At 38.9% G+C, this 27,459-nt stretch overlaps 4 protein-coding genes across 16 annotated transcripts; 2 read left to right on the forward strand and 2 right to left on the reverse strand.

Moving 5' to 3' along the window:
• Positions 1–7,293: 7,293 nt before the first annotated feature.
• On the forward strand, positions 7,294–11,735 carry LOC121778290 (aberrant root formation protein 4-like). Of its 2 annotated transcripts, none has more exons than XM_042175613.1 (14): positions 7,294–7,463; positions 7,571–7,744; positions 7,804–7,953; positions 8,158–8,230; positions 8,507–8,682; positions 8,769–8,872; positions 8,960–9,084; positions 9,221–9,280; positions 9,359–9,627; positions 9,709–9,780; positions 10,276–10,353; positions 10,452–10,649; positions 10,969–11,020; positions 11,326–11,735. In XM_042175613.1, exons 1-14 carry the CDS (start codon positions 7,413–7,415, stop codon positions 11,529–11,531), a joined length of 1,788 nt encoding a protein of 595 aa, XP_042031547.1. In that variant the 5' UTR covers positions 7,294–7,412; the 3' UTR covers positions 11,532–11,735. The 2 variants fall into 2 exon arrangements, with proteins under 2 accessions (XP_042031547.1, XP_042031546.1); XM_042175612.1 differs by having other exon boundaries at positions 7,295–7,463; positions 8,769–8,828; positions 8,934–9,084.
• A 2,163-nt stretch (positions 11,736–13,898) lies between these two features.
• Positions 13,899–17,571, forward strand: LOC121779535 (geranylgeranyl transferase type-2 subunit beta 1-like). Of its 11 annotated transcripts, none has more exons than XM_042176873.1 (11): positions 13,900–14,403; positions 14,871–14,884; positions 14,970–15,024; positions 15,246–15,396; positions 15,584–15,700; positions 16,164–16,230; positions 16,296–16,444; positions 16,795–16,928; positions 17,009–17,107; positions 17,187–17,262; positions 17,358–17,571. In XM_042176873.1, the coding sequence occupies exons 3-11, from the start codon at positions 14,971–14,973 to the stop codon at positions 17,450–17,452; spliced, it is 942 nt and encodes a 313-aa protein (XP_042032807.1). In that variant the 5' UTR covers positions 13,900–14,403; positions 14,871–14,884; position 14,970; the 3' UTR covers positions 17,453–17,571. The 11 variants fall into 11 exon arrangements, with proteins under 11 accessions (XP_042032813.1, XP_042032807.1, XP_042032811.1 ...); XM_042176877.1 differs by having other exon boundaries at positions 13,900–14,070; positions 14,869–14,884; XM_042176869.1 differs by having other exon boundaries at positions 13,901–14,403; positions 14,740–14,884.
• LOC121779534 (MLO-like protein 1) lies at positions 17,422–20,562 on the reverse strand. 2 transcript variants are annotated; one of them, XM_042176867.1, is made up of 14 exons: positions 20,389–20,562; positions 20,253–20,310; positions 19,826–20,025; positions 19,622–19,738; positions 19,498–19,558; positions 18,987–19,087; positions 18,843–18,917; positions 18,684–18,772; positions 18,570–18,619; positions 18,450–18,490; positions 18,162–18,371; positions 18,029–18,096; positions 17,890–17,950; positions 17,422–17,805 (listed from the first exon to the last, which is right to left on the reverse strand). In XM_042176867.1, the coding sequence occupies exons 1-14, from the start codon at positions 20,509–20,511 to the stop codon at positions 17,593–17,595; spliced, it is 1,467 nt and encodes a 488-aa protein (XP_042032801.1). In that variant the 5' UTR covers positions 20,512–20,562; the 3' UTR covers positions 17,422–17,592. The 2 variants fall into 2 exon arrangements, with proteins under 2 accessions (XP_042032801.1, XP_042032802.1); XM_042176868.1 differs by lacking the exons at positions 19,826–20,025; positions 20,253–20,310.
• Positions 20,563–21,341: 779 nt separating this feature from the next.
• On the reverse strand, positions 21,342–26,492 carry LOC121780266 (actin-related protein 7-like). Its single transcript, XM_042177808.1, has 7 exons — positions 26,243–26,492; positions 23,569–23,784; positions 23,196–23,337; positions 22,274–22,518; positions 21,971–22,154; positions 21,834–21,901; positions 21,342–21,758 (listed from the first exon to the last, which is right to left on the reverse strand). The coding sequence occupies exons 1-7, from the start codon at positions 26,318–26,320 to the stop codon at positions 21,606–21,608; spliced, it is 1,086 nt and encodes a 361-aa protein (XP_042033742.1). The 5' UTR covers positions 26,321–26,492; the 3' UTR covers positions 21,342–21,605.
• Positions 26,493–27,459: the final 967 nt, after the last annotated feature.

Raw genomic sequence — 27,459 nt, forward strand, 5'->3', positions numbered from 1 at the left:
CAGCCATAATATCTCAGTGAGACCACTCTTGATCCCACGGAACTCTGCCTCAGCACTAGATAGTGACATCACCTTCTGCTTCTTGCTCCTCCAAGTAACAAGGTTTCCTCCTACTAGCGTAAAGTATCCTGCCGTGGACTTTCGGTCATTTGGGTTCCCTGCCCAGTCTGCATCAGTAAAACCATTGATCTCTAAGTGCCCATGTTTTTCAAATAATACCCCATACTCCGCAGTGCCTTTCAAGTATCGAACAATGCGTAGAACTGCTTCCCAGTGATCCTCTTGCGGTGAGTGCATAAACTGACTTACAATTCCCACGGCATATGCTATGTCTGGCCTGGTATGGGAAAGGTAAATAAGTTTTCCCACCAATCTCTGGTATCTTCCTCTGTCTGTGAGTTTCGCCCCTTCCACCATCTGCAGTCCATGATTCTGTATCATCGGGGTGTCTGCTGGCTTGCAGTCTACCATGCCCACTTCTGCTAGGAGGTCAAGGACATATTTTCTTTGATTGATGAAGATCCCTTTTTCTGATCTCAAAACCTCAATTCCCAAGAAGTATTTGAGTGAACCTAGGTCTTTCATTTCAAACTCTTTGAACAGGTTTTTCCTCAATTCGCCGATTTCTTCCTCGTCGTCCCCTGTGATGATCATGTCGTCGACGTAGACAATTAGGCATGTGATTCTTCCATTCTTCTTCTTGAGGAATAACGTGTGATCTGAGTTACTCTGCACGTAGTCGTATTTCTTCATCTCTTCAGTGAATCGACTGAACCAAGCTCTGGGGGACTGTTTCAGTCCATATAGCGTTCTCTGGAGCTTGCACACTTCCCCGGGTTGAAACTCATCTAAAAAACCTGCTGGGGGATCCATGTATACAGGCTTAGGTAGTTCTCCATGTAGAAAGGCATTGGTCACATCGAACTGATAGAGTGGCCAATCCTTATTTGCAGCGACCGAGAACAAAACTCTAACCGTGTTGATTTTAGCTACCGGTGAGAAAGTCTCAGCATAGTCGACCCCGTATGTCTGAGTGTACCCCTTTGCTACGAGTCTTGCCTTATATCTCTCAATTGACCCATCTGGTCTCCGTTTGATGGTGAACACCCACCTGCATCCTACGGCTTTGACTCCTTCTGGCAGCTTTCCTTTTACCCAGGTATTATTCTTCATCAATGCTTTCATCTCCGTAAGCATAGCCTCTTTCCAGTGCTTATGCTTCATTGCTTCCTCGGCAGTTCGTGGGATCTCTTCTTCCTCATAGAGTGCTGCTTGGAAAACACGTGCCATCTTACTCAGATTCCCTTGCACGAAGTTTGCAACTCCATATCTGCTCTTAGCTCCAATTCTCTTGGGAGAGTATCTTTTTGGGGGAATCCCTCGAGTACTCCGAGGTGGAAGAACATACCTCCCAGTGTCCCCATCAACGGTGTTGTTTTCTTCTTCTGCAGTGTTAGTGTCAACTACATAGTTTTCCTCAGAGATAGGTGCGGGACATACCTGGGATATTGGGTGAGGTTGATCGAGAGGTGGTTGAGTAGACTCTGGTTGGGGGCGTGCTCTGCGGCAGTGACCGCAATAGACTCTGTTGGTTCCTCAATTGAAGGACTTGGAGGTGACACAAACCAACTTAGACAGTCCCTATGAGTAGTTTCAGGATTTTTCTCCCCCTGACTGCTAAGGTGGTGCGGGTAGAAGAACTCGGTTTCCAAAAAGTTACAGTTTATAGTGGTGATGATTTTCTTAGTATTCGGGTCAAAGCATCGATAACCCTTCTGGTTTACCCCGTATCCCACAAAGACACATTTGGAAGCACAAGGTGAGAATTTGGTTATTTCATGTTTGGGTGTATGGACGTAGACGGTGCAACCAAAGACTTTGGGAGGCATACTAAGGGTTTCGGGTATTTTGGCTTGTTGGGAGAGGACATCAAGATGGGTTTTTTTGTTGAGGATTTTTGTGGGTAGTCGGTTTATGAGGTAAATTGAGGTTGCCACGGCTTCAGGCCAAAGGAAAGTGGGTACTTTGGATTCGATCATAAGGGCACGGGTGACTTCTAGAATTGTCCTATTTTTTCTTTCTGCAACCCCATTTTGTTCGGGCGTATAGGCACAGGAGGTTTGGTGAACGAGGCCTCGTTTTTTAAAGAACTCAGACATGTCACTGTTGACAAATTCTCTCCCATTATCAGATCGAAGAATTTTTATGGTGGTTTGAAACTGGGTTTGGACCATATGGAAAAACAGGCTAAACTTTTCAATTACTTCAGATTTGTGTTTCAAGAAATAAATCTAAGTCATCCTAGTGCAATCATCAATAAATGTAACAAAATATCTAAAACCCTTTCCCCCGGTAACAGGTACAGGGCCCCAAACATCAGCACAAGTTCAAACATAAATTTCATACGAGTATCTGAAGGTTTGAAAGATTGTCTGTAGCTCTTGGCCAAAACACATGTCTCACAGGAAAAATCTCTAGGAATTTTAAAGTTTGGAAATAAAAGCTGAAAATAACCATGGGAAGGATGTCCTAGTGTTCTGTGCCACAGCCAAGCCTCCTCTCTCGTGGATCCTTGAGCTAGCATTGCACTGCCATGTTGAGCTACCCCATCCACGTAGTAGAGTCCCTGGTTCTCAGTGCCACGCCCAACGATCTTCCTCGTCCGAATATCCTGTAAGATGCAACAATTTGGATGCATTAGAAGTGTACAGTTCAGCTCTCTTGTGACATGGCTTACTGACATCAATCTTTGAGATAAGCTTGGCACAAACAAACAATTTGACAAACGAAGGTTTGGAGAAATTTCTATGGTTCCGGCCCCTGCCACTTTGATTAATTCCCCGTTTGCAGTTCTAATATAAGTCTTAGTGACCTCACTAAAATCAATAAAATCTGGTTTCTCCGGAGTCCTAGTATCTGTGGCTCCACAATCAAAAATCCATCCCCGGGTATCCCTTTTATCCCTATTTTGCACGTTAAATGCAGCGGAAATTTTTAACAGAGGTGCAAAACGATTCCGGGTTTCAATTTGGTCAATATGTGGGTTTATTTCGGATTTTAAGATAGTTGTAGGCGACTTATTGTAATATAAAGAGTTCAGGGGCCTACTTAAAAGAGTGGGGTTGGTTATGTGTTTTTCACAAGACGGAGGACCTAATTGCAATAAAACAGAGTTGTTAGGGTTTGGTCTATGACCAAACCCGTTACCTCCATCCAAGGCGCCGCTGCTCCATTTCTGTGATTCCATCGTTCCTCCGGCTCTCGCCACAAAATTACCGACCCGGACTTCTCCCCCGCCGCCTCCGCAGTTGCTGCCACCATTGATTTCGGGGCGAGTGGGATTCGCCTGATTTTCCCCTCCATTTGGTTCGCCCCTGTTCTGATTTTGGGGAATCTGTCGCCGCTCCGTCTCGGCGACTCCCATGGCGGCGAATTTCGCCTGAGTCCGTGCCTTTTGCTTCTCATCCCACCACTCCGGATATCCTACACGGAGGAAGCAAGTTTCCCTCGTGTGCTTGTTCTTCCCACAGTGGGAACACCATAGCTTGCTTTTGTCCGGCTTTCCTCCGAAGTGGTGCGCGGCTGCGGCAGGTGGCGGCGCTCCACGGTTGTTCGGTCCTCCTCGGTTCGGTCGATCCCTCTGAGCCCCGAATCCATAGCATATCTCCCCCGATGATGCATCAGCGCTTCCTACGCCAGTGGAGTCTCCGGTGGGTGGAGAGGATGCCGGTGGCATGATTTTCTGTCGAGCCGCCTCCTTCTTCACCCATCCGTAGGCTTCTTCGACTGAGGGGTAAGGCTGCTCCTTTAAGATCTCCCGACGGATGTGATCATACTCTTGATTCAATCCAGTGAGGAATTTGATGAGTCGTTTCTCGCTCGTGTGTTGTCGGAACTCCCCGATCCCCTTGTCGCAACATGTTACGGGTGGTTTCTGACTTCGATCAATTGTTACCCACAATCCGTGGATTCGACGGTAATACGTCTCAAGATCAAGATTTCCTTGTCTCATGTATATTATCTTGTCTTCCAGGTCGTAAATTTGATAGGGATCCGCCTTGCTTTCGAAGGTGATCGCGAGATTGTCCCACAAGGCTTTGGTCGTTTGATGGTGAGCAAAATCGGCGATAATATCATTTTAGATATTATTGACGATCCAAGAGAAAACGATCAAATCGGTTTCCTCCCATTCCCGGTATCCCTTGCTGTTCGGCTCCGGTGGTTTGTCGTAGATGTGGGAGTATCCCCCCTGCTTCCAATCTCGACTTTCATCAGCCGAGCCCACAACGGGTAATTTTTCCCGTTCAATTTGAACGCCACGGTAACGCCCTTGTTTGTCCTCAACTTTGAGGATTCTCCTGTTGGCTTGTTGTCTGTGTCTGTCATATTTGGATTGGTTTTTTTTGGCTGAATTGATCTATGGTCACTCGGCTATGATGAGAATTCTCTGAGCCAGAATTCTTCCTGCTCTGACGCCATGAAGAAATAATTAGGGATTTGAAGAATGGTGTAATATTATTGCTTAATGATATGTGCAGAGATTACAACTCTTATATGTAAGATTACAATTTACATATGGTAACTAGTATCTCCTAATTTAGGGATATGATCAATTAGAGATCAACTAGGAATCAATTTACATTAATTCCTTGATTTCTTTCCTAACACTTTGAATGTAACATTTTAAAAATAAAAACGTGTGAAACTGAGTGAGTAATAGAAAATAGTAAGTTTGTAACCATGCATTTTGAGTTGAGATCTTTCATTTACATTGAACTATTAATATAATATATGTATGTACATATATATTTGCAATGTATTTCTGATGTATTAAATAGTTACTTGATTTCTTTCCACCAACAAACGATCCATTTGATACTTAAACTGAGAATCAATAGGATAATAAAGTGAAGATTTGTTTATTTTTCTTTTTAGAGTTAATAGCTATTTAAATCACAAAATTTAGTCAAATTCTGGCCTATCTCATGATATTTAAAATTGAAATATAAATCATTAGTTTCAATTTTTCTCAATTATCCCTTTTATGTACAAAATATTTTTTTAATGTTGATAAAAATGATATTTTTCATTAAAATTGAAATAAGAAAAAAAATAATACTTAACTTCATATAATAGACCAAAATTTAATTAAATTTTAGTATAATTTAAATGACTATAAACTCCTTTTTATATTCTCCATCCAAGACACCCTAAGTAATAGAAAGAGAGGGAGAGATGGGGTGAAGGGACTAGGGGAGAAGAACCTAGAGGAATTCAAATTCATTAGATTAGATTGAACAATCCATCAAAATATTTGCTTGTCAACAGCCCCCACTTGACTCTACCCCCATACACTGAATCCACCCCCAAACCCCCCTTGTCTGCCCATGGTTTTCTCTCATGCACACAAATGGGGCTCTTTTTTCAATCATGTAAAATCTATATATTCAAATACTTATAATTAATTAATCATGCATACATGTACTCTCTCTCTCCAAATTTTTTAATTAAGGCAACAAACACAACCACATGATCCACCCAAATCCCTTCCTTCCTACCTAATAAAGCAAATTGCACCCCCCCCCCTTACCCTACCCACCCACCCACCCCACCCGTCCCGGTAAACAAGGAATAAAAATACCGCCACAAGACTCAACTTGTTAATCAAACACCCATGGCAATAAAAACTCCTATTCTCAGTTTCAATATTGAGTTTTGAAGAAGAAACAATTTTGGAAATAAACAGAAGAATTGTGGAGTGCGAAATCTGCATTATAATTTGTTAAAGGTACAGATTCCAAACCTCTTTCAACTGGTGTTGTTTTGTGTGTGAATGAATCTGTAAATAATTTTGAATGGCAGACAAGCGACGAGATCTATCTCTGGAATTGAAGAAAAGGAGAGATCAGAGATTGAGTAATGAATTGGGAGCATCCTAGGTCTAGATCAGCATTGATGAATCTCCATCTGAGAAGATCGAGAAATGGGGAGGCGGATGTGAAGAATGAATATGAATTGAGTAGTAATTATCCATTGCGATTGGGGCATGGGAAGAGAATGTTTCGATACTTCACATTGGAGTCGTTGTTTCTGCTGGTGTGCTTGACGGTGTCGTTGCTGGTGCTGCCCGTGCTGCTGCCGCCGCTGCCGCCCCCGCCGTCGCTGCTGCTGCTGCTGCCCATCCTCATCCTCGCATTGCTCATGCTCCTCGCCTTCGCGCCCTCGTCCTCGTCCGCCACCACACAGGCCTGCGCCTACGCATAGCTCTCTCAATTTCCATCCATTTTTCTTTTTTCTTATGTATAATCATATTTGTTCACATTTTGACCACTTGTAATTTCGAGGCCTAAGAATTAGTAGTACAAAAGTGAATTGAAAGTTGCAAACTCAAAGGTAGTTAATTCTTTGTTCAAGCAATGTGATCCAACATTAAAAGAGCATTCACAATATGCGACCATCCGATCGTCGTGTAGGACTTACGGTGGTCGCGTTGGCGCCTATCGTGGCCGCCGAGCGACCGCCATCCCGTTTTATTTTTAATTAATTTATTATTTCAACTCTATATATACGATTCACTGCACTTCATTTTATTTATGCCTCTCGTTCTTCCAAGTACAAATTTTATGCACAACTCTCATTCTCTCGAGATATAATGAATCACGATAACGATTACACGTGCACCGTCTAATCTGATAAACACCAACAATTAATATGAATTAAATAAGAGGCTGTTAAGAGAACTGTGAGAGTGCTGATGATGTGACGGGAGGTATTTCTGGATAACTGTGGGAGGGCTGAGTCTATTATGAATGCTCTAAGGTCATGAATTTAGTTGAGAGAATTGGTTGTAATAGAACATGTAACTAGTGGCCAGTATGTTAACTACTCACTATATTATAGTATTCCCCCTATTTCATTATAAATAACTCTGTATTCTTTTTGGAGAGGTCTCATTTAAAGTAAATATAGTATTTCCCTGTTTCATTATAAATAACTCGTATTCTTTTTCGAGAGGTCTCATTTAAAGTGAGTCATTTTCCTCTTTAACAAAATATTATACAATTAGCAATGCAATGGGTCTCCAAAATAAAGTACTTGTATGGAGTAATTGCTAAAAGAAGGAAATGACGCTTGTAACCTTTGATATATTGTTGAGCCTTAATGGACCTGTGGCCCATTATCAAAGCCCAACTTATCGCTTGGATCTATTTTGTGTGGGAAGAGCCCAATCAATTCCTCTCTCATTGCAGCAAAAGGCGATTCCATCGCTTGGCGGCCCCATACTCCGGCCCGATGAGAGGTTAAATCGCAGTAGCAGTTGAGGGTAAGCCTTAATCCATTGACTGCCGATCAATTCCTGTCTCATGATAGAGAGACACTGTTACCTTCGCTGACTGATACTGAAAGCTCCGATGGATACTGTGCTCACCACTCTCCATCAGACCCTAACTTCGTGCGCCAAGGTAATGGCCTTTTAATCATGTTTCCCCACGCTTCTACTTGTCTCTGTTCATATCTTACGTATCAATTCTCCCGAATTCCTGAGCAATTCCTCTCATGATGCGGGCAGCTGATTGTAGCTGGTGATTACGCCACTTCGGAGCAATCGATTGCAGAACTCGTAAAAACTCTCAATGCGATCTCCGAATCGCTGATAGCAGAAGAGCCTCAGTATTCGCAAGAGTTGGCGGTTGAAATTCTCACTCAAATTCATCAATACGTCGCCACGCCTGCGCTTGGACAGGTATGTCGCGAATCGGTTGTTACTGATGTTCGATGATTGAGATGGAACTATTCTTTTAGGAGATCATCGATGCGTTAGCTTTTGAGTTGCCCAAGGCTGTGGCGCGGTTTGCTTGTGTATCTGATAGGTGTTTGGAGGTCGCAGAAGGCGTAGTTGATTTGTTCGTAGAGAGATGTAGTCCACGAGAGATGCTTTCGATTTTATTGGAGGTATAACATGTGTGCTTTTGATTAATTTTCCTTGAAATAGTTCAGAATTTTAGCTACTGAAATTTGATTTATGTATTTGTTGATCTTCCTCTCAAAAATCAAGCAGTGAATTTGCAAAATCAACATTTTCTTATCAGCTTAATACTTGCATTTGGCTTTTGATCCTGCAAATAATGTGAAAAATGATACTTTGCAATATGACAGGCAATATCTTCTCTAAGCCATCCATTTATGCTTCCTGATTGCTTCATACCTCTTCTTACCGGGCTCACAAAAGGTATATTTTTATTTATGTATGCATGGTTAGGGGTAATAGTGTTGGCTACTGACCCACCCTTTGCATTTATCTTATTCATGTTTTCGTTTGTATGCTGGAAGGTTAATCACACACATATTCTGATGCCGAGCCCTGAAAATAGATTCTGATTTGTCATGTTTCTAGCAAAAATTAATGCTTGAAAGTTGAAATCCTTGATATCCGTGTGTACGAAATAAGTCTAAGGACCTCCCATTGAACTATCCTGAATAGTTATTCCTGCTTTTCTGGTTCCAGTTATCGTATTGATCCAGAGGCGGCTCTATGAACAAGTAAAACATGCAGTTCCAATCATTCTTAATGTTTTCACAACCTTGTGCTTGAAGTCAGATGACGAAGATACAGATTATGAGAAACTGTTTAATAGAACAACTGGCATTGCCAGCTCTATAAGAACAATCAGTGTAAAGTTGGTAGGTAACACTAACCATCCTGCATTATTAGCTTTATCTTGTGTCTTTACCTGATTATGCTATGATATTTTTATCTCATATGGCAGGAAGGCAAGGACAACAGGAAACTGAACGCTTTGTTAGGCCTATATGTCTTGCAGATCATGGTGGACAATCTTTGTGAAAGTGAATCTAGTTTTGGCTGTACTAAGTTGTCTCATAGTGATTTGATGCCATCATCTATGTAATAATGCATCATCCTTGATGTGTAGGCTCTTGTTTCACATGGAATGGCAAGTGACAAGTTGAGATGTCGTCTCGTGGTGCTGCGATTGTCTGACTTCCTTCCCCATTGTGATTTGTCTTATATTGGTCTGGTAACAGGATGTGAAGTTGATATGATCTCTAAACTAGTTATTGGAGGTGACTTATTATTGCCTTCATATGAGTATATCATAATTCATCTCTAGGTTGTTTGCATATATAACTATTGGAGAAACTTACCTCTCCTTGTTGTGGATGCCATACAATTGTGATCCTTTTTGAACTAAAATTACAGATGATAGTGAAGTTGGCGTGGATTGCTTTTCTCAAGTGAAGCTTGGAGCGGCACTAGCTGGTTAGTAATTGCCAACTATCTCTCTCTAGTTGATGTTGCCAGGACCTGATATTGATCTAATTGCTCTGACTGATCCAGTGATTTGGGGCTTTGGGGATGGCGAGATTGCTTTTGCTGCCAAAGCTGATATGACCTCTGTCTTAATGGAACTCAAAGGTAACTGGACTAGAAGATGGGAGGCAGTAGGCATGTTAAAGTACCTATTCTCATATGCCAATATGCCATGGGGATTGAAGTGGGATGGTATCAGCTTCATTGCATGTATCATGGATGGCATCGTGTCGAATACAAACAATGAATTTGTGGACTACTCCTTACATATGCCAACCATGTATACCAGCTTGCAGGTAGGTTGGTACTGTATGAGTATTTCCTTTTCCTAAACTCTCAAGTTTATACCATTTACTCATTTGACTTATTATTATTAGGTTGTCACAATGGTTATCATGCATACTCCAGAGACTGAACTAAGAAAGAAAGCATTTATAACATTTAAGAAGGTAAATTTCTGGTGCTTTAGTCTTGAGTATGTTCTTCTCTACGAGAAGATTATCATATGGTTTCTTAAGTTTTAATCCACCCTCCCCCAGTCAATGATGCTTCTGAAAATTTCTCAAAAACAGTCATTCTTAATAACTCAGAAATCTCATGATTCTCTTAATTATCTTTATTTTTGAAGCAAGATAAGCCTCTATTGCTTCCAGGCTTTTCAGCAAGCTTAAAATGGTAGTACTCACAGACTTTTTGTATTTTTTTGCTTGTATTTATGCACCAGAAATTTATCCAATTTGCAGTTTCATGCCAATAAAAATTCATGTTCTTGTTCTTATGAAGCTTGGAGTTACTTCAAATGTCTATAGACTGTGCTTAATGATTTAGGTGCATAACTGCTGATTCTTATGGGATAAATTTGCTGTTGCAGAAGCTATTAACAATGTCTTTTAGATTTTCCACTGAATACTTTCATGGGCATGATATATTGCTTGTATATGCAGATGCTTGCCGACATCCCAACGCCTTGGAGATTTGATGTCTTAATGGCTTTGATCAAGAATAGCAACTCTCCTTCTATGGTAGGCTCTTAGGTACCCTCATTTTGGAAGTATGAAAAACTGCTAAGCCTCTTGAATTGACAATTTTAATGTTGAGTATGTTGTCCTCTGGATTGCAGATTGGAATACTTATAGATTGTGTCAGAGAGGAAATGCGATTGGAATTGGTGAAAAGAAATGCATCAGTGGATACCCTCCCGAATAGAGAAGTCAGTCAATCTACATCGTTTTGGAACCCATCTGTGCTACAATTAGTGGAAATGGTTCTCAAGCCTCCAGAGGGTGGACCTCCATCCCTTCCCGTGGACAGTGATGCAGTTAACCTCTCTCCTCTCTATGCTTATCAACTTTTAGCTACCCCTCCCCACCACGACCCTTACACATGCCTGCCTTTTTAATTTGCTTTTGAAAATAATGGAATGTCATAAATTCTAAAACACTTTATTTTCATTAGTGTTGCATGGTTATAATATTATGCTCCGTATTTCATTTTTGGTGACATTTTTCGGTTTTTCCTTTTCTCTGGAACATTTAAAGATGTTATAAGTTTTTTTGGGACTATGATCCTAGTTAATGCTGAGTAAATTGTGTTGCAATGTAGTTAATCCACCTTCTATTGATTTCCTCGTGCTGCAGGTTTTGTCTGCTCTCAATCTCTATAGATTTATACTGATCACCGAATCAACAGGTAAGCACGAGTTTCTTTGGAATCATAAAAAATCCGTATCTTGTAATACTGCGCTTGTTGCTTCAGTTTTGGAGTTTCTGTGATCACCCTCCCTTTTACAAGTCGACGATGTAGGGTATTATATAGACTTAACCACTACATGATTATATGCTACATGTATATGAAATTAATCACTAGATTTCCCTCAAAATAATGAAATATGACCATTGATCTTGAATTTCACATGAGTCACCAAAACTAAGTTCCTATATACACGAAGCAAGTGTTGTATATTGCATTGTGATGTGATGGAGACGGTGATGCAGGAAATTCTAACAGTAGTGGAATTTTAGCCAAGGAAAAATTGCAGAAAGTATACAAGGAATGGCTTCTCCCGTTACGTGTATTGGTGAGTGGAACCATGGCTCGAAGCATGAAAGAATCTGATGATTCTATGTGCGCTCTCAACCCAGTGGAGTTGGTTCTCTACCGTTGCATCGAACTCGTTGAAGAGAAGCTCAAACATTTGTAACTTGTGGCAGATGTTAGGTGTTCATTCTAGGCATGGCACGTTTGTCTTTTAACTAAAATCAGATCTTATTGTGAGATCCATTGCTTTTAATATTGTAAGAATGTTGTAGCGTTTAGTTTGGCTTTTTTAAAATGCTCAAGAACATTCGACTTGTTGTACATTATTTGCTGAAATTCGAACTTTTATAATCTGTTCTGTAATAAATCCAAATCTGGATTTTTTTGACTTGTGTTCGGATCTATAGAAAATAATGAGATCCTGTTCAAATTTGCATGCTCCAAAGATCAAGATTAGGGATGTTAGTGTAGCTTAAAACTCATGGATTAACCTTAATAGCATGCTAAATTTAGAGGTTAGGGTCGAAAATATTTAGCTGGTAAATCTCATACTCGATCAGCCCGCCCGCAAGCTGAGTAGCGCTTATCCGGAATTTGATGTCTAGTCCACTTTATGGGCTCTATACAACTTTGTACTTGGTCATATTTGCATTTATACTTCTATGATTAGTATCTTCAGTTTTTGTATATTAAGTACTATAAATATAGGATCCTTAGAAATAAAAATATATTATTGGGTTAATTTTAATATTTAGCTTTTAACATGTTTGGCCTGCCAAGCTAATTAAACTCGACCGTTTAGGGTTTAGATCACAAATTTCAATCCAATTAGCTTACAAACTAAATGGAAATGACGCGAAAATGGACCGACGTAGTTAATATTTTTAATTTAGACTCGAATTTATAATTTTTCTATCTCAAAATAAATCCTAAACGAACAAAATTAACCACAATGATAACCATATAAAGCAATAATAGCACCATAATCTAAAAAAGGTCACTTCCTCTGTTGAAGTATTGTTAATTACTCTCTGTCCTAGAATAGGAGTTCTATTTGGTTTCGACACGAGGTTTTAAGAAATATAAAGAAAAGTTGGTTGAATAACTTAGTTAAATATGTGTATCGCTTATATATAATAAAATGTGAGTGAAATAAGTTGGTGGAATGTGAGACCTATTTACAATTTAGGGTAAAAATGAAATATGACGTTTAATGGAGGACGGGCAAAAATAACAAAATAAGACTCTTACTGAGAGGACGAAGGAAGTGTAGTTTAAGAAATAGAAGGGGAAGAAAAATATAAACGAGAGAAAAAATATATTGAGCTATGCTATTTAAAATAAAAATTGATTAATATTTATGATAGGACTAATAATTCCAAATAAATCAAAATATTATGAATAGTAATAATAAAAATACTACTACAACTATCAAAATAGTGAAAATTATGATTTAATTTGTTACTACCTGTCATTTACTAACAAATTAGGATTGTTACTAAATAGAAACTTTGTAATTTAGAGCATGCGCAGCGGCGTCGTCACCGCCGTCCGCGCCGCTGGCACGGACGCCATCCGCCGCCGCTGCTCTCGGGCCGCTGGCACGGCGCTGCTCGATGTATCGAGCACGTCCGTGCCAGCGGACGCACACGTGGCGCGCTCCCATTCGTCAACGGCATAGCCGTTGTGTTTAAACATTTTTTATTTTTTTTTAAAAATTGGTATTTAATTATAAATAATGCTAAAAAATAAAAAAAAAATATTTTCCAAATCCCAAAAATATGGCCGTTTTTTCCCGTTTTTCTGAATTTTTTTTATTTTTTTTATTTTTTTTTCCCAAAATCATCTATAAATACACACATTCATCACTCATTTATCACATCAATTCATCTCTCATTCATAATTCTTATACAAACTATCAACACATTCAACCTTCACTCAAAACATCAAATGGATTTCACTCATCTCATGGCGGAAGCGGAGCGCGAAGAACAAGAATACTACGAACAACATCGTGCCGCTTACGAAGCATATGTCGCGGCGAATACCCCCGCTCATCCTCCTCAACGCACTAGATCAAATCGCCGCTACATCCATCGTGACCGGGAGGGAGCCCACGAAAGGCTCGTTGCCGACTACTTTGCCGACTATTTTAATTATGTAATGTTTAATTTTATTTGTCATTTGTAATATTTATTGTGGTTTTTAAATGAATTTTAATATTATGGAAATGTTATTGTTTAATTGAATTTTAAATTAATTGTGCTCGTCCTTGCGTAAGAGCACAGTTGTGGGTGTTGTGCTCTTGCCAGAGAGCAGACATGAATAGTACCGCCCGGGCCCACAACCGTGCCGCTGACAAGAGCACGGTTGTGAATGCTCTTAGGATTGGGATCCTATATGTCACTAACACTATTTTTTAATTTTTTCTTATATTTTATTTATTTATTTTCTCTTATTTTGCTAATTCTATCTTAGTTACTAGTTCTATATTAAAATGTGTGTAATTTTAAAAGTTTATAACTATTTTACAGGAAAGCAAATCGTATAATTTAGATTGAAAAAATTTGATAAGAGATTTTGCCTCCTCCAAAATCTAATTCTGAATTTAACAATCCCTCATTAAGTTCGCCGCCGTGCCACCGTCTGCTTCTTCCCGCCGCCGCTGCTGCTGCCTGTGTCTGCTCCCTTTCCCACACTCAAGTAGTAGTAATATATTGTTAATTTTTATGCGTATTAGATTTCTATTTTTTTCATTATTACTTGCTGTTTATTTTTTATATATTTTTTTCGTTTAGTTTTTTCCCACACAGCCAGCCAGTGCCCAGTGCCTGTTCTGCCTTTTGCTGTTTTTATTAGATTCTTTTCGAAATTTTGTATTATATCGGAGTGGGTTCACATGATATTTCTCTTCTCCTCCCTTGTGCTCTTGTTCTTTGTATTAGAATTTGGTCCCTTTTTTATATTAATTTTCTTTTGATGATTTGTCAATAGTTGGAAATGACTTGCATTTTGTAATACTCCAATTTTACGAGGTAAGTCAAATATAAAGAAGACATTTTATGATGTAGCAGAAGCCACAAGATTTTAGGCAGTATTGAATAATGTTTTAAGTGGCGAGAGATTAAAGTATAGAGAGCAGTGTTTGTTTTAGAAATTGTGTCACTTTGAATGGAATGGGGAGAAGTGGGATCCGTGTTTTTATTCATGTTTTGTTTGGTTTTAATATGAAAATTTTTGGTTTTACCATTTTGCTTTATATAGGTAATTTGGTGCGGTACAGTGATTGTTTAAGTTGGAATTTTGGTTTGGTTCGGATTTAGCAAAAATCTAATTGAAAATTGAATACTCATTACTTGCCTTCAAAACAGGGTATGCATCCTTTTATGAGATTTTTTTGACAAGATTGTTGTTCAGTTTGGTCTACTGAAGTGAACACCGTAATATTGGAAGATGTGTTTGTACGCTAATGTGTCGATTTTCTTTTATGGAGTAACTTCAGCTAACATATTGGAGGTTGAAATTTTGTTCTTGATGTTATATTTTAAAGCTCCTTTTATTTTATCTTATGTTTGATTTTCTGTGTTTGAATAAATGACAGAATGGGGGAGCTCATGGTTGAAAAACATGTCAAATATATCGTATCAATTGAAAAGGTAGGCCTCGTATTCGTTTTTAGTTTGTAGATTGTACCAAGTTTTGTTTTCCCCCCTGGGGTAATGGAATGAAACTTGCTGAAAAATGCACATTATAAAAGAATGGCATTAAGAAATGATACGACATACACTAAGACGGGGTTTCTTATAGATAAAGGCCTCTAGATTCTTGAAGTGGTGAGGTATTTCTTTTAGTATTAATGAGCACCCTTTTGTAGCAGAAAAAGGATGATTTTGCGTCTGTGGTGATGGAGCACCTGAGGTTGAATGGCGCTTATTGGGGATTGACTACTCTGGATGTTTTAGGAAAGCTTGATGCAGTGAATCAGGATGAGGTTGTTTCGTGGATCATGCAATGTCAGGATCAATCTGGTGTGTATCCAGGCTTTAGTTTTTGCGTGCATTGTTTGCCTTAGATTGATATTAGTCAAATTATTGTTTATTGCTTCACATTGTCCTGGTTCCAGCTAGTTCTTTACACTATTTTTACTGATTGAAGATGTTAAATAGATTGGTTCTGATAAACTCGCATCATCTTACTGCCCCTTGGTTTATGCAGGTGGTTTTGGTGGTAATATAGGGCATGATCCTCACCTGCACTACACATTAAGTGCTATTCAGGTTTTAGCACTATTTGACAAGATAGATGTTCTTGATATTGAGAAGGTTGCCAATTGTATCTTTCAATAATAGATATAATTATATACTCCTCCTTCCGTCCCTTAAAAATAAGAACTACTATTTCCTTTTAGGTATTGTGCTACATATACAAATCCAACTAAACACTACTAATAATATGGACCCTACTATCCACTAACACTACTTCTACTGTCTTTTCTCTTTTTCTCTCTTACTTTACCGATTGTGCATTAAAAGCCTGTGGCCCTTCTAAAGTTCATTTTTTAGGGGACGGAGGAAGTATATATTTTCTTCTTTAGTATAGTTTTTGAAGTTCGGGTCTGTGAGTAAAGCTTTAAAATTAATAGTGCCAGATGGTGGTTGCTATTATGTATTTGCACTGATGGATGATTTTTTCCACTTCATTTTTTTCTCTTCTTGCTGAAATTTATCTATTCCATAGTATAGTCGAACACAGAATCAGAATTGAATACTACGTAAGCACTTAACCTACTAGCTAGATATTGCCAGCTTACAAAATGAAGATGGGTCATTTTCCGGTGACATTTGGGGTGAAGTGGATACCAGGTATGCTTTCTTATTAATCCAACACTTTTCAGGTAGGAAAAATAACAAGCCTTTGCTATTTTCAGGTTTTCTTATATTGCAATATGCTCTCTCGCATTACTACAGCGTCTGGATAAAATAAATGTAGAAAAAGCTGTAGCGTACATTGTAAGTTGCAAGAATTTAGATGGTGGATTTGGATGCACACCCGGAGCAGAATCTCATGCAGGACAAAGTATGTATCATGTCTTTAGTTGTTTCGCATACTTGCAAAATTTGTCGAAAGTAAATGAGTACAAAAGGTATCATATGTTGTGGTTCAGTACTGCATCTTTGGTTAGCTTGTTAAGTGATTGACTCATTATATAACTGAATATGACGAGACCATTTATACCTGCAGATTTATAAACCTGATAACTTAACTGAACTGAATGCATTTTAGTAAGAGTCTTGATCCCTTTTATTCCGCTGCGGGAGAAGTCATACACAAAATCATTAATTTCTGTGACTGATTTCTGGAAAATAAAGTTTGGCCCAAGTGTCAACTAACAGATGTCGACGCATGTTGCTGAGTTGTTATTGCAGTTTTCTGTTGTGTGGGAGCTCTTGCTATCACTGGTTCTGTAGATCATGTTGACAAGGATCTCCTTGGATGGTGGTTATGTGAACGACAAGTAAAATCCGGAGGTTTAAACGGGCGCCCTGAGAAGCTTCCTGATGTGAGTGATTCTTTCCTCATATGAAATCTGACAACAAGAATATTGTTCTCATATGATCTAGTGTATATTCCCAACTCCAGGTATGCTACTCGTGGTGGGTTCTTAGTAGTTTGATTATGATTGATAGAGTTCACTGGATTGACAAGAAGAAGCTCGCTGATTTCATCTTGGATTGCCAGGTTATTGTTTTGCACTCGGAATTGACAGAAGCCTACATTTATAGAGTAATCTTTGACGCTGTATCCTTGAATGGCGCAGGATAAAGAGAACGGTGGAATCTCAGACAGACCTGATGATGCTGTTGATGTCTTCCACACCTATTTTGGTGTTGCTGGTAAGATTTTGAGCTACTACTACTATTACTGCTGCCCTCCTTTTTGTATGATTTACTTGCTACAATGCAATAGCCATTTTTTTTGGTGAATTCAGGTCTTTCGCTTCTTGAATATCCCGAACTCAAAGCTATAGATCCAGCTTATGCATTGCCTGTGGATGTTGTAAACAAAATTTTCTTCACCACCTGAAAACTCGTAGTTGATCATTAGATTTGTAGTGCTACATGTACTTCTCTTTTGGCTATATATGAATTATTGACTACTCAGAAATCTTGAATTACATTCTTTTAGAGCTCCATATTTTAAAATCCTTCCTTGTAAAGGAATGCTCAGTTCTGAGCATTTGATGGAGCACTTATAGTTTGGATTTCAATTTCTCTGCCTTGATCTATGGTCGACTCCGTGGCAGGTGGCTGCGGAGAGGGAGTTTTTTTATTGCCGCCGTCTACATTTTTCCTGTTTATCTTTGCCTTGTTTGCCCAGCCTGTGATCTTGGCTTGTATGTGATCTTCAAATATAGCCTTGTTGAATGAGCTTCCCATCTTCACTCCAGAAATCAAGAAAACTGTTACAAAACTGAACACGAGTGTCTGTTTCTCCAAATTATAGAGGAAAGCAAGACATACCTGAGCAACAATGGCATACAGTGGAAGGGTACTATAACTGCAAAGAAGCTGCACCAGAACCCTATACACGAACACATCTTCATGTTATATTTTCATTTAACATACGGGAAACTGATGTGTAGGGGTGTGGTGTATGTACCCTATTATGAGCCGGGGGATTATGTAGCCGAATTCTCCCATGATGCAAGAATCGAAGCCATACAAAACCTGCACCGGCAATATGGTGTTTGAATTTGGAGAGTTAAAAGGATAGGGAAACAATCATATCTCACCAACACCCAGAAGAAAACTGCGATCTCGAAGGAGTTCTGGAAGAGAATAATGTGGATGAGGATGAGGACGAGACGCGGTTTGTTGAACCAGAAATGATGATCAGAAGGCTTCACCACAAGCTCCCCAGGTATTGCTACATGCCTTTGAGCTACTTCTCTTGCTAGTTGAGTGATAATGTGCTCAAGTTTTGCTCCCACAGCAAGAAGAAGCTACCAAATCAACAAAAGGAGGTTAATTAGGTTTGTGTGTGTGTGCGTGTGTGTGTGTGAGAGAGAGAGAGGGCTCACAATAAAGGGCAAGAATGCAATCCAGAAATATGCATGCCATCCTGCATGATAAATGTTATGTATATAAACCAGCATTGGTGGAAAGATTTGATCTTGGAGGAAGTAGAACTGAGAGGTTACCATGAACATTGAGCAGCAAGAAAAGCACCACAAGAATCCATAAATACCAACTGCATGTGACAGAAAATCAGTAAACAGGGTGGTGGTTGTGTGATACGATGAGAAAATACTGACCTTATACCGACGACTTTCTTGAAATCAGTTTCGAGAGCACGAAGCATGTACTTGTAGAAGTTGAACTTGGGATTATCTCTGTAATGATTCTGGAAAACAGATTTGTCAAGTTAGTTTGTGCAAGGAAAAATATTGTAGTGGTAAAGGTGAGAAGATTACATTGATGAAGCCGCGGCGGAGTGTGGTGTAATCTAGTTCATTCACAGATCCATAAAATTGCTTGCAAAAGGAGTGCTGAAAAAGAAGAAGAGTTACAAAAAAGAGTAGTGTAGTATTTGGAAGAAAATGAGAGTTACCATTTACCAGCCAACTCAAAAGAGCCAAGTCTTTCCCTATGCCAAGAAACCTCCCTCTAATGAAATCATGCTGGTGGATGTGCGTTACTTTTTCTTGCTGTTGCTGCCCTGCGTGTATGCATACCAAACTTAGTCGTGCGTATGTACACCAACATAGTCGTGTCGGCAAATGAAACATAATAAATATAACAATTTATAGGAGTATATCGGTGTAAAGAGAGAACTGGAACTACTTATATAAGTCTCATTGATCACTCCGATTACCAATTTTTGGTTTTATGATGAAACCCCATGTATTTCTATCATAGTATCAGAGCAGGTCGCCGATTGTGAGCTGAATTCAACTGTCTAGACTTTAAATTTGAATCAGTTCGATATAGTACAACTGGTCCAACCCATTTAGAAAAAAGTCCAATATCACCCTAACTAAATAAGTCTCATAAGCCACTCCCCCTGACACCAATTGGTTTTAGGATTGGTCGAGTTGGATCGATGGGTTCGGGAGATGTTAACACTACCTTGTTCTTGATAGCCTTCCTTTTTCTGGATAGCATCTTCCCAATGTTTCCATTGCCGAATCTGCAGTACAATACAATTAATGAAGAAGCCACATTCATCAAGGTGTTTATTTTTTTTACCAACCTGTAAGCTTCCAAAGAGAATTGTTAGAGCAGAGAATACAACATGCACCACAGCTAGCACAAATATGAATATATGTAGATCATGCAATGCCTGTAGAGACAACAATGGAGCCTTCCCCTGCATGCATGCATACATAAATATATCAACTAATCCATCCCAATTATTATTATAAATATGTGTATTTGAACCCCTTTTTTTTAGAACCTCTAATTGACAATGGCCTTGAGCATCAGATGGCGCTGCAAGAAGGCGGCGGTGCCCACCACCGCCATCGCCTTCTTGATCATCTCTTTCCTTTTTGCAAGGTAGCCAGTCATATGTTAAATGTTGTGCTATGCATATTGTGCTGATTCTATCTTGGAAAACAGTGAGCAGCAATGATATGAATCCAAGCAACATCAACTCTGCATCAACCCGCTGCCCCCATCAATACTAACTCCGTCCATCAATACTAACTCCGTCCACGAATAATAGTCTTATACGTATTTAACAGTAGTAAGTTTTTTCTCTTTAAACATTTTTGTTAATCATTTCTTACTTTACCAATTTTGCATTAAAACTCGTGTTGTCTACAACTAAGACTGGACGCAGGTAGTATATACAACCCTCTCTCTCTCACTCGCTCGCTTACCTTCCTTAATCTTGAGCAACGCCTCGAATAGGGGCCATTGCTTTTTCTTCACCAAGAACTGTACACACGAATCACATGATGATGATCATCATCATCCTACAAATGAAATGATCGAAAACAAGAGAAATATCATAACCTTGCCAGTGTAGTGAAGGAGTCTTTCTGCAGTCAAAGAGATGGCGACGATGACCGTACAAACCAGCGCAAGCACCCACGTCGGTGTATACTTCAAACTCTCTCCGTCTCCCCCGCCGGCCATTCTTAATAATCACCTCTTTCCTAATACTTCCATTTAAATTCTTAATAGCTACTACAGCAAGTCAAGCAGGGAGACTGCATTTAAAATGTTGAATTGGGACAACTTGCATTATGGTTTAGGTCCACAAAAAGTTAAATTGACGTAGACTTCCACGAAGACAATTTTAATGAATATGTTAAGTTGCAACTAATCTGTTGTTTGCTCCTTTTTTAGTCGATGTTTCCTACCATATGGCAATTAGTTCTTGTCGTGTGAACAACGTTTACAACATCTTCATTTCCCACCTTTGCAAATAAATAAAATTTAATTGAGGCCATCTCTTTATTACTCCCTTTGGCCTATAACAGAAGTTACACGTAATGACGTGAAGGTGATGTTATTTTGTGTGTTAAGTAAATAAAGAAAATAATATATTTATATTACTATGAGAGAGAACTTTTTTCGAAAAAGAAAATATGATATTTTTTATATGACAAAATAAAAAGAAAAATATAACATCTATTTTGGGACGAAATGAACATTTGTAAAGCCCAGCTACCAAAGCCAAAAACCCACTCTCTCCCTTTGCTGCTCTACCCGGAACCCGCCCAATAGGGCTATGTGTCTTTCATCTCCAAAACGGAAGAGGAAATCGAAGAATTCGGAGATGGGGCTAGTGTTCTACAGAACACTTCGAGGAAGCTCATTGATGGTGTAAGGAGGAAGGGTCTTCCTAAAAAAGGTTACAACATACAACCAATTTTGAGAATGATATTATTTCCCTATAGCATCATCCATAGTTCACTGGTTTGAAATCTCAGACTCAAGATACAGTGAAATTAAAAGTCGACTGATGTAAATAGTTTTCATATTTGAAAACCACATTTAGTTTTTACTACTTATTAAGCTACAACTCAAGCCTTAGGCATCCAGAGTATCACATGAAATATGAAAAAAAATGTAATTTTACTTAAGCTACAACTCAAGCCTTCAGCGTCTAGAATACGCACATAAAATACGAAACGACGTGTAGTTTTTGCTTAAGTCCATAATAGCTCAATTACTGATGCACACACAGGCCTAGCAACTACCTCGACCAGAGTTGATCTTGTTGCTTAAAAACATTTGCGATGGATGACGGATGGTCCATGCTCGTCATAATCAGCCTTGGTCAGATGCTGGTTCTGAGGGAACACCACTTTGGCTAGTATGGCTCCTCCCACCCATGCTGAGTGACGTGTCACATTATCCGGCATGTATTCTGGCGCCTGTGTAATAAGACACAATCAAATGTGCTGTGCGTTAAAAAACGTTCAACTGCTATAGTTAGGAGAGGATTATACCTTCACCAGACATGGCCGGATAGCAGAGGAGGAGACAGCAGCTTCCTTCTGAAACCTATCCTCGAAACCTACAACCGAAGGGATAAAACATCAAGGCATTTCCTTTAGCCTTATATAATACAATGATCACGTCTCACCAGTCATACAGGCAGTTCCACCACACAGTACAGTATTTTCCAGCAGCTGGCGGTGATTCTCAGTTGACACAGTTGAGATGCAACGAACAAGCTGCTCAGCTATTCCATGAGCCTCTAAACCTAAAATTGATGGTTGGAATAAGGCCTCACCAACAGTATACCTTTCTTTTCCAATTTTTATCACCTGAATTAGATAGCATTAGAACATCAAACCAAAGTCTGTAAACGATCAGATTCTAAAGAATTGTGTGATATGCAAAAGGATTCTCTCTCATTTCACCACCAGATAGAAATACATATAACCTGTCCATCAGGCAGAGTGTGTTGCTCCTCAGGGCATCCCTGCTGGAACCTTCTGTAAGCAGCCTCGTCCTCAGCACAGCAGGAATATTGCTCCTTCAACTTTTCCACGTCAGAGATGCTTAAGTTCACATGTGGATTGGACATACAGAGTTCTTGAGCAAATAAGTTGGTCAAATCCAAACCACCTATTTCAAATCTTCTAGATGATATATGCTGAACAGCACCTTCTATTACTGATGCAATATCTGAAAATTTGAGAAAATAAACCATTTGTTAACAGAACATATACCAGAGAAACTATACTGCTATCCTAGGTCAAGTCCTTAGGCAGTCAAAAGGAACACTTGATACAGATAGAGTTGAGGACAAACAATGAAGAATTAACAGAACACCTCAAACTTGAGCTAATCGAAGCCACCTACAAGTCAAAACATACGGGTTGCCAAAACAAAAATGGCTGATAAGGTCATATGAGTAAAAACAGAGGAGACCACTCCACTATCATTATTGAGTTAAAAATTGGTCCATATGAGTAAAAGTAAAAGGTTAAGAGAACACATCTAGAGCCGAGAGACAAAGTTTCGCAAATAAGGTAAAATTCCTTATCTTCTGTTTTTTTCCCCAATGTTTTATGAGGAATGGCAGCATATTAATGGTTAATAGTTCCACAAGACTTTGCAATTAACTCTTTTGTATCTAACAGAACATTGTTTAACCGTAGAAAGAAAGAACAAGACATCCAGATGACTCTCCACTTACTAAATTTAGATATATGTTTGAGTTCAAATAAATAAACTACTACTATATAATGGGTTAAGATCAAGCTCATACAGTAGTTCAGGCCAATAAACGTCTACATGTCATCTTCACAGCAGCAGTTCAAGAAAGGAAAATCAGAAACAACAGGTTCAGCAACACATACCCATTTTTCCATGTCCAATATCAACTGTGCATCCTGAAATGCGGCCTAAAGCATAAAGTGATAGCACTGCTTGCTCAGATGCAAAAAAGCCTGAGATGTTGAACTTTTCAAACATCAATTGTACCACTTGCTCTCTAACTGCCTGTTTCACAATATATGACGTTGACAGATCAGAGAAGTGTTTAAACAATATATATTCCCATGTCACATGATTTGAATGCTACATTAGCATCCTACAGTTTTGAAATTTAATTTATTTAAAGGTCAATAACACGTCAATTACCAGCAGTTTATAGAACAACACATATCTGAGAAGGCCAGGAACAAATGAAAGATATAATTTTGACAAAGGGAAGACTTTGACTAAACCAACCTTTGGAGTTGCCAGTGGATCTGTAAACAAAATTTGGCCTTCATTACCAATCTCCCAGCCAAGACCAGTATATAACACATGGCTTAATAAATCTTCCATGGCATCCCAATCTCTGATAAAGCCTCGGACGACTGGATCAATAGTCACACTTTCGAGGGAGGAAGAATCGGTCAAGGATTCATCTGCTGGTACACGTTGCATTTGTGTTGGAATTACCTAAAATGAGGAGGGGACATTGTAAATAAAGTATGTAAGAGAAAATGGCATAAATGAAAGAAATCATCATAGTTAAGTGTAGACAAGTGCTAGAAAAGGGTATGGAGCACTGGAAATCATGAACAACATATATCCAATACAATAAGTAAATCACTAAGAAAGGTATAAAAGATTAAGAAGTACTAGGTGCAACATTAATATAGACTGGGCCATTCACAAAAACTAAATAACTGAAGCACATTTTTGCAACACAAAAAGGAGCACAAGTTCAACTGAAGGGAAAAACTAAATAACTGAAACATAATAAACATTGATAACTTGAACAAATGATGAAGGACCACAAAATTTCTTCAAATCCAATTTGGGAATCTTAGTTTGTTTCCTTAATTGAACACTGAATAGTCAAGAAGCTCAAGCAATTAAAACTGAAATGGATCCATCACTGATCTTGGTATCAGTTTTCAATTTCGTTTAGTCTGAATTTTTTCTAATGCATCACGATTCCGAAATGAAACTCAAACATTAAAACCCTTAAGCATTAACTCCAGTTTAAAACCCCTAGCCCGTACCAAATTCAGACCCATAATTACAACACATTCCTTTGCAGAATTCTGAGATCAAAGGTAAGAGTTTCACCAAATTTTTCTCGCAAATCGCAATCTCACCTGGATCACTCTAAAGGCTTCCCAATAAAATCATTATTTCCCTAAATCGTAAAAGTATTACCTCAGGGTCACATTCAGGAAGGGCATGATTATATTTGAAAAGTTTAGAACCAGCGTCAACCACAGCTGGCTCCATGCTCCAAATTGAGTTCCAGAGGAACCGCGACGGCCCAATGGTGGATGATGAATTGAGATAGAGAATTTGGAGGAGAAAAATTGAAATGTAGGGCAACCAAACTAAGCCGATGTTCATTTATACGACAGGGGAAAAGGTGGTGAAGATGCTCATTTATTCCATGGTACTAAGGCTGACGTGTGAGTGATAAAAGTCAATAATGACCCTCGGAAAGCACCTTGACATCTCCTTAAAACATTAAAAATTACTGCTAAATATTAAAAGTAGAATCTAGGTTAGCATAATAGAGTTCTCTGTGACAGCACAAATTAGAATTACAACTCAGCTTCTTAAATCTGCCATAAATAAATTGCTTCCAAGTATAGCTCCTCCTCATTATGGAAAGATTATTTGCTATTGGGGCTGATCTACCTGTTTCTTAAATCTTCATATTTTCCAATCAAACTGAATTCAATACCAATTGACAGAGGATCGAACTAAAGATGGTAATGCTTATCTTTAAATGCCTTTCTAATCAATGTCACGTGGACAACCTATTATCATTGAAGGAGTCCTTGATGTAGATGCTCAAAAAGAAATGAGTTGAGAATCTTCATTTCACTCAAATAAGAAAGGGCGGGCGCTCTTGCCTTCAGTAGCATGAGTTGAACCCTAGGTAACTGACACTAATAATCTATATGTGACAATTGACATAAATGGAAAGCCTAAAAGGAACCGTTATCCCTTCAAAGCTTGTAACACACATCCCTTGAGTTATTTGGAATTATGCCAATCTGCACATAAGTCATTATTTCATTCTTCTATCCGCACTCGATCAGAGAATAAGAAAAGGAATTGCAAGTTTAATTGCCATGTCCCTCTCTGGCACGGAGCAACCAGAAACATCGTATTATTGATCATTTATGATGAACTGAACTGTGACAGAAATGGAATTTAACTTTCATTTGCGCTCTAAATAGTAGTACTACCACTGATGATATATACCATATATTTTGCAATATTTTTAGGATCAGCATTATGTTGAGAGGTCAGATGAGCCTATAGACTACAATAACTACAAAAAAACGCACTTCTTTGCAGTCATACCATTCGACTGCATAACTACGAAATTACTAGCTATTTTTCATTCCTGAATAATGCAGTATGAGGATGCCTAAAAATTTCCTAATTAAACTTAAACTGAAGGCCGGAAGGAGTAATACTCGAGCCTCCTTCCAATGTTGTAACTCAAGCAATTCGCTTTAGCAGAGATAGGGCTAAACAGGACAATCAACGTTCTTTTGTCAAGTAAAAAAGGGTATAAATAAATCAAACAGCTCAAACTCAAAAAAAACTTCTCTGGATCCATCCACTGGATGATGCTCAGATAAAAATAGTTCTACAACAACACACAGCAATGAAAAAGAAAAAAGACGTATCCAAACACAATTACTGCTTAAAATTGATTGCAGAGAAGAAGGGGACAAGCGTCGGAAAAAAACATCCCAGTTTCGTAACTGTAAGGGTTTCATGTCTTCTTATACAGCAAAATTGGTCAATTTTTTACAGTGGAAGCATAGCAAAATGAAGAGTGCTTTAAGCAATAGAACGAAGGGCGGAGGTTCGTCCTTGACAGCGAACATCAGAGGAAGAAAAGGTGAGCCGAAATTGAAGTTACCATAGAAGGAGGCTGGTCGGGAACAGCAAAACCGGATTTGAGCATCTTAGAGCCAGCGTCAATGACGACGGCGTCCATATCTCCGGCGGCGAATTGTTAGGGTTTTAGAGTAGAGGAGGGAGCAAATGCATGCGATGCCTGAAGCTGAACGACGTCGTGCAACGCCGGTGTCTGTATATATAGGGAAGGGTATTGCAGAGTGAAAGGAGCAAACTTGGAAATTCGAAAATGTGAATCGGCTCATTAAATGCTCTCTACACTGTTGCTGCTTGCTTGGATTAATCAATTAGCTTTTTTTCTTTTTTGGGTAATTTAATTAAATATTGTTACGATGTTTTCAAACTAACCTGTCTTCGTCCATAAAAAAATAAGGAAAAATATAGCTTAAGATTCTTATATTAATGGAGTAATGAAAAGTCCCTTCTTCTTTGCATCTGCTTTCTCCTCTTTTTTATCGTTGTGAACTGCTCAAGTTGAATCGTCAGACTGATCCATTTGGCCTAGGTGTGCTTTCAACTCGCAAATGTCAGCGAGTGGATCCAGTGGAGACTCGGACTGATCAACTCGACTTGAGTGAGGTGAAGTGAGAGACTCAAAAGCGTGTTTTTAAAACCTTAACCCACAATACTGTTAACTAGTATAGGGAAGTAAGGATCGATCTTACAGAGATGATGTGTTTTACATTTGTTTGCGAACACGATTGGGAATGGCTGCGGCCACTCTTTCCAGGGGGTGGGTTAAGTTAACTACTTGACTTAAGAGACTAAACTACTAAACTGATCAACTTGCTAAACTTAACTAAATCTACTTGATCAACTCATACTAAAACTTTCCCGAAATGGGCAAACAGAATAAAATGGAGGGCTGTCAGTCTCCTGCAAAGTGTACGATAAAGTAAAACTTTTCTAACAACTTCATCTTTTTCACAGAATCAACATGAAAAACAGAGTAAAAGCATATCCAAACAATTACGAACAACGAAACATCATAACAACTTGTAAACTTAGATCTACTCCTAAGAACTAAACTACACCCACGTGAACAAGAAACTAAACCATTATCATGCGGAAATATGACATTAGCTACTAGATCTAAACATCCTAAACAACTTATCCATAATTTCCTTCACAACTAGACAGAAACATAAATCGAAAGCTCAGATCTAACCAAATCAAAACATAACGAAACATTTTAGCTAAGATCTGCATCATAGGGCT

The sequence above is a fragment of the Salvia splendens genome, chromosome 19 (genome assembly GCF_004379255.2).
Source record: "Salvia splendens isolate huo1 chromosome 19, SspV2, whole genome shotgun sequence".
Lineage (NCBI taxonomy): Eukaryota > Viridiplantae > Streptophyta > Magnoliopsida > Lamiales > Lamiaceae > Salvia > Salvia splendens.